The following is an 11,123-nucleotide window of genomic DNA, read 5'->3' as shown; positions in this document are numbered from 1 at the left end:
CCAGGAACAAGACGACACAGATTCAAATCAACCAACAAAAGAAGCGAAGGTGACGCCTGGGGGTCAAGACCTGGAACCCACTGCCTGAAGAGTATGGGGAAGGTCTGTTCGATTAGACTATTATCTGAAAAGGAAGAAGGTGGAGAGTTACAGGGAAAATATGAGGGAATGGCACAGGGTGAGTTGCTCATTCGGTGAGTTGGTGCAGATATAGTGAGCCAAGTTACCTCCTCTTGCTCTGTAACAATTCTGTGATCTTGTGATTGTTGAACCAACTGCCCTCTCATTGAGAGATCCCATAACAATATTTCTAAGAAAACAAAGCTCTCCATGTAAGAGTTAGGGTTATGGTTACGATTAGCTTTTAGATTAGGGTTAGGCTGAAGGTTAGTGTCATTAATGTAGCTTTGTTAGCCCAATTGTCGGAATTTATTGCTAATTTCTATACAGTTTTCTGTTATGCCTCAGATTTTATCGGTTAATATTAATCCTTCTGCCGGGCTCTTAATTTCAGTAGGGGCACCATGTTTCTCTTCTGATATCATTAAATAATGTATAGCTTGCTTTATTTTATATATATATGATATACTAATTCTGTAAAAATATATTTTTGAACAGGAAATAGCTGTGAAAATGGACAGAATTCATCTCCATTTTAAAATTGCACTAAATTTTGAGAATTGTATTTGGGATTAATTTAACAAATCATTATTTAATTAAAAGACTGGGGGATAAGAAATAATGTGAAAGGGTACAGTAATGAGTTAAGAATGTATATTAGTGATAATTATTAATAAAAACAGATGTAACAAAGCACAAAATGAAATGCAGTATATAGAACTTTAATGGAAATTATTAAGTTATATTATTTTCTCATGAGTAAACCAACTAAAAAGGAACCCACCTGATAGTATGTGCAATTTGTAGCTCTAAATCTACTGAACTTTTTTCTGAAGGATAGTCCTTTTGTGTGAGAAAAATTATGCCGAATTTAAAAATTGAGGAAAAGAAGAAAACAGCTTACTGGAAAATGTGCTCAAAATATAATATTTGAGACCAAAGGCTTTTTTAATGTGGCTCGAAGCACCTTCACTGGGGTCATCATTCCCAACAGGTCACGTTTCGTGAATTACAACGCTCATCAGGGGAAAATCCACTCATTAAAAAAAAACAAAATCTCAACTATAAGGAGCACAATTGTTTTTGTCAGTAAAAATCTAAAAGTTTTTCTGATATGTTCAGAATGAAGAACCATTTGAAGGTTTCCATAAAAATTGGAGGGAAACAGAGAAGCTGTGTGTTGTGCTGCTCTGGAATCTTTCAGCTCCAAATGCCACTGGTGCAGCTATCAAAACAAATGCTCCTGATTAATTGCATAGCAACACAACATGTTTTGCTTATGCTAATTTGTTCACATTTAAAGGTGCTCCTTCTGAGTTGGTTGGTATGTAATCTCAGACTTCTGTATCTTTTTCCCGACGGAAGGTGGAAGAGAGAATGTCTGGGGTGCATGGGGTCCTTAATTATGCTGGCTGCTTTGCTGAGGCAGCGGGAAGTGTAGACAGAGTCAATGGTTGGGAGGCTGGTTTGCGTAATGGATTGAGCTACATTCATGACGTTTTGTAGTTCCTTGCGGTCTTGGGCAGAGCAGGAGCCATACCAAGCTGTGATACAACCAGAAAGAATGCTTTCAATGGTGCATCTGTAAAAGATGATGAGAGTCATAGCTGACATGCCAAATCTTCTGACAAAGTAAAGGCGTTGGTGAGCTTTCTTAACTAAAGTTTCAGCATTCGGGGGTCCAGGATAGATTGCTGGTGATCTGGACACTAAAAACTTGAAGCTTTCGACCCTTTCTACTTCATCCGATTGATGTAGACAGGGGCATGTTCTCCTTTATGGTTCCTGAAGTCGATGACAATCTCCTTCATTTTGTTGACGCTGAGGGAGAGATTATTGTTGCCGCACCAGTTCACCAGATTCTCTATCTCATTCCTGTACTCCGTCTCGTCATTGTTTGAGATCCAACCCATTATGATGGTGTTGTCAGCAAACTTGAAAATCGAATTGGAGGGAAATAGGTTATAATGTAAATCAATGGCAGAGTTAGCATTGGGAATAAGGATTCAAGGTTAAGATTAGAATTAATGTTAGAATTAGGATTAAAGATAGAATTAAAGGTGGGAGCTAAACATTTGAAAGTCAGGGATTGGGATCAGAGAGAGTATTCACTATTTTGTTTTCTTTAATGGCATTATTTGGACCAGGTTAATGCTGCATGTGTCACTCGTAGGTTAGGTTTGAGGATTTGGGCAGGTAAGGAAACGCCCCTTTAATTCTATTCCCGTACTAGGGTTAATAGCATCAAACGACTGCCACTTTTCTGGCTCTTGGTCAGCATTCCTGTCTGCCTATAATTTTAAATAATTTTAAAATATTTAGACCGTGAGCCAGAAAAGTGCCAGTTGTTTGACTCATAGTTCCCATGTTACAACAGTAAGTACATTTCTAAAATACTTCATTGGCTTTAATTCTTGAATCTGTCACTAAGCATGTGATAGCATGATACTTAGAAGATCATAATATAGCTAGACAAAGTCAACACAATTTTTCTTCAGAGAAATAGTGTTGTTAAATCAATTATTGTTTTTTGAGGGGGTATCTAACATGGAGACAAAGGGGAATCAATGAATGAGGTTTATTTGCATTTTAAAAGGCATTCACTGAGGTGCCACAAAGATGATGTTAGTACTCACGTGTAGAGTTTTTTTTCCAGAGACTAAGTATTGAGCTTAACTTTAGCTAATATAAAGACTCTTGACACAGTATCCCAGTGAAAGATATTTCTTTATTGACCAATGCATACTGGGAGAGAACGGCTGGGCAGTCCAACTTCTCTCTGAAGTTACAGCACATCGGCAATATAATTATACAATTTGCAAAAGTTAATTTACATGTCCACTGGCTCATCCCAGTTGGAAATGAATCAATCATCATTAGTTCAAGTCAGTTATAATTAGCAAATGTCACATTCTTTGGCCAATTAGAGATATTCTTTGACAGCATGGGAACAATAAAGTCTAGTTGTTTCAGCCTGACTTTCCCATGGCCATCTGGCCTTAACTCTTACTTGGCTTATTCATTAGTTGTCTGGTGTCCCTGTTCAATGTCTTGTTCACTGACCTGGTGATGAGTTATGCTTCTATATGTATTGTTATAAGGCATGTGGTTCACTTCAACAGCCTGTTTTTCCAGGATGCCTTAGAACCTTATGCCATTAGCCAAGCTGTATTCTTCTTCTAGAATGCAGTTTTCAGAAGTACATGTTTAAAGTCTCTAACTGTGGTTATATGTGTTTCTATGCAGACAGTACTTATGTAAAATATATATAAAGCAGTCTGTCATTCTTATCCTAAGCTAATCCATTCTGTTCTAATAGACTTTATTAGTGTTTTAAATCCCAGAGTATTTTGAAGTCCTGTAACATCAAGCAATTGGGGATTGGTTAATGGACAGAAAACAGTAGATAAATAAATGGATCATTTTCGGGTTGTTAGGTTGTAAAGCATGGTGTGCTGCAAGTTGTAGTACTTATGTCACAGCTATTTACTATCTAAATTAGTGACGTGTCAGGAGCTAAGGTTGCTGGTGATACAAAGTTCATTGGGAAAGTAGGCTGTAAGGAGATTGCAAATAGCTTGCAAATGGATATAGACAGGTTAAATGTACAAAAAAATGGCAGAGGAGATACTATGCATCAAACTTTGGTAGGAATTGGGATGTGCTTTCAGAAAAAAAACATGTGTTTTCTTTGTTTTTATGTGATATCCCATTAACACCAGGATGAATTGGGGAATATTTTAAAAGTGGGTTAATTGGTTTTCTGATTATGACATCATTATGTTACAAGAAATACTGATGGGACCTTAGCTTGCCTTGAATGACTAAGAAACAAAGGGTAAACAAAAAACTAATTACAGTGGGATTGGTTTTCAGCCCGTGTTTTCTGTTTGGCAGTTCAGGACATACTGAAAATTCATGTGAAAGATAAACAAGCAAGGTTCTCTTTGAATGGAACACTTATGTTTGGCAGCTTTTCAACAAATCCTTACGGTGCAGCAGGTCTCAAAGAATAGAACAAAAACTGTGTCATTATGTGTTATATAATTGGAAAACATAGAGATTTGAAGACTGGAAAGGCAAACAGTTACTGATTGGGCAGGGCACTTTGCTATATTTTTGGTATTACAAAGCCCACCAGACTGTTTGAAGGGTTCAATAAAAGGAGTCTCTGGGAATTTTGTGGCAGCTTTCTCATCATATAGACGTTCCCAACTTTGATACACGGGTCCCTGGAGACCATTCATGGAGTGCAAGAAGCTGGAGGCGGCCAAGTGGTTAGCAGATGCCATTTGAATGCGCAAAGTTCAAAAAGAATTAGAAAAATCAAATGGGTCAATTAGAACAAGACCTTTTGGAACACTGGATGTATATTTGTGCATGAGGATGTGTGTGTGTGCATATGTGTTAGGATATGTGTGTTGTATCAGGGTGAGCATGCGGATGAGTGTTTGTGTTACAATGATTGTATGCGTGTGTTAGGATGTGTGTGTCCATGTCTGTGAGGATAGGGTGTGTGAGAGAAGTGAGTGAGGGAGCTGTACATGTGTGTGTTAATATGAGAAAGACACGAGTAAGACATGAGTATTTATGTGAATGCAATAGATGAGAGTGAGAGTGCGTGTGAGGAGATGTCTGTGTCTGTTATGAGAATCAGCTTTCCTGCATCATCCCTCCCATTAACAATGACAAAGAGTAAGAATTAAGTAATTTTTAAATAAGATAACTTTTTAATTATTATCGGATTACCCACCCCCAAAGTGGGTACTACTTCCAGGGATTAATGTTAAGCAGTCCTGGGAGGATGGCTTGGCCTGGGGTTAATGTGAGGGTGCCGTTGTAGCTGCTGGAGCATAATGTGGGAAAATGTGAAACTGTCCACTTTGGTAGGAAGAATAGAAAGGAGGAATATTATTTAAATGGATAAAGATTACAGAATTCAGGGATCTGGTTATGCTGGTACACAAATCATAAAAAAGGTTAGTGTGCAGATACAGCAACTGATTAGGAAAGCCAGTGGAATGCTATCATTTACTGTAAGGGGACTGGAATATAAATGTAGGAATGTTTTACTACAGTTGTATAGGACATTGGTGAGACCACATCTGGACTACTATGTACTGTTTTGATTTTGTTATTTAAGAATGGGTTAAATGCTTTAGAAGCAGTTCTGAGGAGCTTAACTCAACTGGTATCCGGGATGAGGATGGTTATCTTATGATAAAAGATTGGGTTTGTACCAATTGGGAGTTTAGAAGAATAAAAGGTGACGTTATTGAAACATACAAGATCCTGAGGGAACTTGACAGGGTGCAGGCTGAAAGGATGTTTCTCCTTGCGGGAGAGACGAGAACTAGGGAACACAGTTCAAACATAATTGGTCTTCCAGATAAGGTATAGATAAAATATTTTCTCTGAGGTTGAGAGTCTTTGGAATTATCTTCCCGATTGTTGAGGCAGGATCAATGAATACTTTTAAGACAGAAGTAGATAGATTTTTAACTTAATAAGGGAGTCAAAGATTTTTGGGGTGAGTGGGAATGTGGAGCTGGAAGTGCAATCAGGTCACCCTCCAGACTACGGCATTCTACGTGCTTTTTCCCATCAGGATAAAGCATTCCACAATCGGTTAACTTCTCCGCAGCAGGAACATTCCAGTTGTTTTCTGATTCTGGACACATGTAAAACTGATACTTGTATTGTCATCATGCCCTGAAAACTCTTCCTTATCTCCCATTTACTGCAAGAGTCTCACAATACCAAGTTAAAGTCTAACAGATTTATTTGGTAGCACAAGCTTTCGGAGAACTGCCCCTTTATTGGGTGAGACTCACCTGATGAAGGGGCAGCACTCCAAAAGCTCGTGCTACCAAATAAACCTGCTGAACTTTAACCTGGTGTTGTGAGGCTTCTTACTGTGCCTACCCCAGTCCAACGCGGGCATCTCCACATCATGGTTACCCACCCATTTATTGTATGAGTGTAAAAAAGGGGTGGACTTTACAAAACCCTCTCATGTGTGCATTTGAAAATAAATTTGAGCCTTTTATTTTCATCTTACTTTGGGTTTACTGTGCAAGTTATTAAGAGTGGATTGGAACATTTCCAAATTTAAAGGTTGGGGAAAATACATCACCATTTATAAAGGGCGAAATCAGAATAAAAAAACTTTTCTGTTTATGGATGGTAGAGAATGGGAAAATCAGGGCAGTTTAAAATGATTCTTTCTGTCTGTGACATATTATACAAAGACAAATAGCATTTTCATTTATACTTGTAAATTTCTTATCAATATTTATTCAAAGTGAAAACATGCTGTTTTTCCATAAAGTGATACAGTTCATTATTTTTACATTTTCTTGAACATACATAATTCATGCAAAATTGATGCATAAAATCTGAATATGCAAATACAAGAGATACAAAGAGGAAAAAAAACCCAGAAAATGTTAAAAAATATAATTATAATTCTGAGTTAGGTCTATTTTGAAATTTTATTATTGATTAATTTGAATACATCTACTTAAGTTATATATGCAAATTATGCATTTAACCAGAGATATTTAGCAATTTACCATGTACCAAGCTCCTTCCTTCCCTTAAGAATAACATTACATTTGTTTGTAATCCATGTTACTATTTTAACTTTTTAAGTGACCATCTTTTTCTTTCTCAGTGTGCAGCTGTAGTTGCAGAGATGGATATATTCTCTAATCCGGTAATATTGGGGTACCTACTTATAAGCAATTACATTAGCAGCAAGTTCTTTAATAGATTTAAAATAAATTTCCATTAACATACGTAACTCTTTGGAATTAAGGATAGTGCACCCAAGTGCCCTAAATTTGTTGGAATAGTATATCTGGCAGCCAATACCATTAATTGAACATCTTAGTTTCTTGTTTGTATTGCACTATTGCTGGAATTTTGATCTGTTAATGACAGGGAGGTCAATGATGAATCAGGGACTTGCAGATAATGTACCTAATGGCTTACCATGCTGAACAACCACATGACACACTCAAGTACTGAGAACAGATAGTATTGGCAGGATTCTCCAGCACACTCTTTGTAACACTGTAACATGTCTATGAATGACACTAGTGCAACACTGCATAAACAGATTCTTAAGTAATTTGAAGGAAGCCAATGGCAGTGCTGCTCTGTCAGCAATTGGGAAGGTAAAAGTGCATTTGAGTTATGGCAGTATATGCAAAAAAGGTCTTGAATAAGGATAGTGTAATTAATCATGTCGAAGGATGAAGGATAGAAAGGAAAAGTGAGATAGGTATTTGGAAATAAAACAGAAGGCTATATTGATAGGGTGAGATGTGATGGTGGAGGCAGATTTGAACATAGCTTTCAGAAGAGATTTATTAGAGTTGAAAAGACAGTGGAGTGGCACTAGATGAACTGCACTGAGACACAACAGGCTGAATGGCTGCCTCTCATGCTATAATCATCCTATAATTCTGTAAGAAATAGAGTGGGACAGAGCTCATTCGGAGCAAGCCTTTCAGCACTAATGGTCTTTTTCAGAGCTGTAAATTCTATGTAAGAAGGGAGAATACACAATGGTCACAGTCTAGATTATTTTATTTGTGACTCCAGTTTGGGGCATTTTTAGGGTTGTATACAGAAGTGGAAATTTGACAGTAGAGATCCACACACAAAGTAATGGTAGGACATGGATTTGGAAGGTAACCCGTTCAACAACTTGAAGACGAAACGGAACTTGCTGATAGAATGTTAGTTTTCAGGTACAGAGGGCCTAAAGGTAGGTTTTGAGAGAGGAGTGACAATAACTATTTTGAAAGGAGTGTGTCAATAGTTGAGAGGGAAATATTTACAAAATAATTTCACATACACTGTAATTGTATTAATGCTGCAAGACTATTTCATTTTGGTTTAACTTTACAGTTAGTATAAATGGACTCAAAATGTATACATATTGAAATCAGGAAAATGGACATCACGTGTTCTGCTACTAGGGAAGTCTTCAACTTCCAGCTCAAATCAAAACCCATTATTTTAGTTTTGCTGATCAGATTTACTTTCCTATTTTGCTTTTTGTTTCATAAAGTGAATGCAGCTTCTGTTAATGCACAGGAATCGGTGTCAGTCTTCAACGTAATTAAGTAAATATGTTCGATGAAGGAATCCAGACCCCACATTCTCTGTCTGTCAGTCAGAGCATCTAATGATTGTATCAATTGAATATTGCATGACTTGCCTGGAAAGAAGGACACAAACAATAATATACTCCAATGCCTAAACACTGGCAGCTTTACCACAGCATTAAATTACTTCAAATAAAGATATGATAGAGAAAAAAGCAGATTAGTTTTAAAAAGTGACTGAACTGCATCAAATTACTTTTGAGAGAAAAAAAAATTCAGAAATTTTCACGTTAAAATGTCAACACGATGTGACAAAAACAATGACAAGGTTTTTTGGGGTTATAGATGCAATTCTCATGCGTTTGATAACTCTATTACATTATATTTTCATAATTTAGTTATTGCTCTCTCCTTTCTGTCATCTTATCAAACAATTTTATACAGAATTGGACTGATTTCACTTTGAGTTTTATTCTTGAGTATATTGAACCAAAATGGTAGATTCCTGAGGAGTAACTGCACTAGGACAAAAGAGATTAAGTGCACTTTGCCCTGATTTCCTGCTCTTTCTCTTTTGCATGAGGTGCTGCATTGGTGAAATTAGATCTGATTGGATGCTGCCTTCAAATGTGTGTGGTTTATTTTTAAACTGTGCCAGAGATGTTTTATGTATTACAGAATGCTCTTCAGAACAGATTCTCACATTTTCATGTAATTACTGTAAGATACAGTATAGTGATTTGCATATTTTTTATTTTGGCAAAATCCTTTACATTAATTCAAACATACTCACCATACAGGTCTTCAATTTCATGTTTAGGAGTAGAAAATGGTGGACCTGTGAAAGCAAAGCAATCAGGCAAATTCTTTGTAATGATTATGTTTGTTGGCCAATGATAGCCTGTCAGAGGTAAATTCCCTCAAATAATCTTTGAATAGATAAGTCTCTTGGGTTTCAAAGCATTCTTTATTTAGTTCAGTATGTCTGTAAAACAATGCAAGTGTCCATCATAAAACAGGAGAGTTGGAGACAGTCATATGTTGGGAGGAACAATACAAGGCATAATAGAGATTAGTGAGAAATGGCTACAGAAAAATCAGAACTGGGAATTAAACATCGTGTGGTATAAAATATAGCAACAAAAGAGAGGTGAGGTAATTGTGCTTTTAGGGTTAACACCTCCTTGTTCTTCTGCCTGTGATTGTGAACACTTGTATTTTCCCCCCACTCCTTGCACAGCTGTTCTCCCTCCCCACCCTCCCAAAAGTCTCAGGTCAAACTTCAGACCTATGTTGTGATGGCTGCATGAGCCCCACAGCACAGTTCTGTCCTGATAGAGACTGTTGAGTGGCACCAGGAAGAAAGAGGCCCCTGTACTTCCCAATGCCAGGTGCAGTATTGATCTAATGCAGTTACTCAGGAGGATCCATGGATCCAGCAGCATAGTGCTATCCGTGAAGATAAGCTCGGCATGAGGATTGAAGGCAGGAACTAATCTGTCTTGGCAGAGTGATGTACATCAGGAGCAGCACAACACCATGTCAGAAAGGCTTTGCACTGTTGTAAAGTCTCTTGTGAACTGAGGGTCATATTGTATATGTCACTCTTTATCCATCAGGTTTCAGACCGATATAATGTCACACTGATGTGATGTAAGATTGAAAGACCAACAGAATGCTGGTGGGCAGCTTTTTAAATGAACATTCATGAGATGCAAGTTAATGCAAATAGTATGCACGCCACAAGCCAGTGGCCACCCGCTATTAACCTGTAATAGGGGGCATTTTAGTGTGATTTTTATGCTGGTAAAATTATGACTTTTTGGCTTCCATTAGGTGCTCCATTCCTGCCTGCCAACAAACGTGCTTTGAGAGAGATGGGAGAATTCTGTTCTAAATCTTGTCTGCTGGGTTATTTTTAAACTGAACCACTCATGAACGAAAATGTGGCTCTATACACACACTTTCTTAGCTCACAAACAACTTTGAGGAAATGCCTTTTACGATTACTCAATACCCCCACCCTGGATGGAGCTGACTTCTGCCCCCACTCCAGCCAGCCATAGACAACACAACTAATCAAGTGTTATTGTTAATCTGTTTTAATTCATAGACAGCGCAAAAATGTAGCTGGGTGGGGAGAGAATGGGAGTTGGTGGTGGCAAGAAACTCCACTTGCTTTGTCCATTTGTAGGCTGCTATACTTTATTTTGCCATGTGTTTTTCCTGGACACTTTCCAAAGAACAGCTTCTCTTTTCTACTAAATCTAGTCTCGGAGAGCAACTTCTAAATCCTTCCAATGCAGGAATTTGTCAACTGGGAATATGAATGAGATGACAGATCCTACCAGCAGGTCAAAATAGACTTGAGTTGTAAACTTCCCTCAAAATAAGTCGTCTGATTTTCAAAGCCTTAAGCTTCTTGAATCTAATGTGTGAATATAATTCAATCTAAAATGGCGGCATGGTGGCACAGTGGATAGCATGGCCATCTCATAGCGCCAGCCACTTCGTTTTGATTCCTGGCTTGGGTCACTATCTGTGCTGAGTCTGCATGTTCTTACTGTGTCTACGTGGGTTTCTTCTCTAACAAAAGACATGCTTGTTAGGTGCATTGGCCATGCTAAAATCTCCCTCAGTCTACCTGAACAGGTGCCAGAGTATGGCAACGTGGGTATTTTCACAGTAACTTCATTGCAGTGTTAATGTAAGCCTACTTGTGACACTAATAAATAAACTCCTTTTTAGAATTAGAAAAAGAGTAACAATCCCAAAATTTGTACAGGGGTGAGAATCACTTGTAAGCCAGACTGAGTTTTTAAACTTTTTGCTCTGGGTCTTCAGTTGTATGTGTGTGACAGGTTTCTTTCTTCAAAGGATATT

At 37.7% G+C, this 11,123-nt stretch overlaps 1 protein-coding gene across 1 annotated transcript in view; it reads right to left on the bottom strand.

Moving 5' to 3' along the window:
* Positions 1–5,979: 5,979 nt before the first annotated feature.
* The window catches only part of LOC145353364 (putative thiopurine S-methyltransferase), a 42,665-nt gene continuing 37,521 nt past the window's right edge, over positions 5,980–11,123 (bottom strand). Inside the window, exons 8-9 of the mRNA XM_080204046.1 lie at positions 9,034–9,078; positions 5,980–8,353 (exon numbers count right to left, since the gene is read on the bottom strand). Of these exons, the coding sequence (XP_080060172.1) occupies positions 8,196–8,353; positions 9,034–9,078 (203 nt within the window). The 3' untranslated portion in view covers positions 5,980–8,195. The remainder of the gene's footprint in view (positions 8,354–9,033; positions 9,079–11,123) is intronic.

The sequence above is a fragment of the Carcharhinus amblyrhynchos genome, chromosome 2 (assembly GCF_965287045.1).
Source record: "Carcharhinus amblyrhynchos chromosome 2, sCarAmb.v2.hapA, whole genome shotgun sequence".
Lineage (NCBI taxonomy): Eukaryota > Metazoa > Chordata > Chondrichthyes > Carcharhiniformes > Carcharhinidae > Carcharhinus > Carcharhinus amblyrhynchos.
Note: the sequence above shows the minus strand (reverse complement) of the source record. Positions and strands in the feature narration are given on the sequence as shown.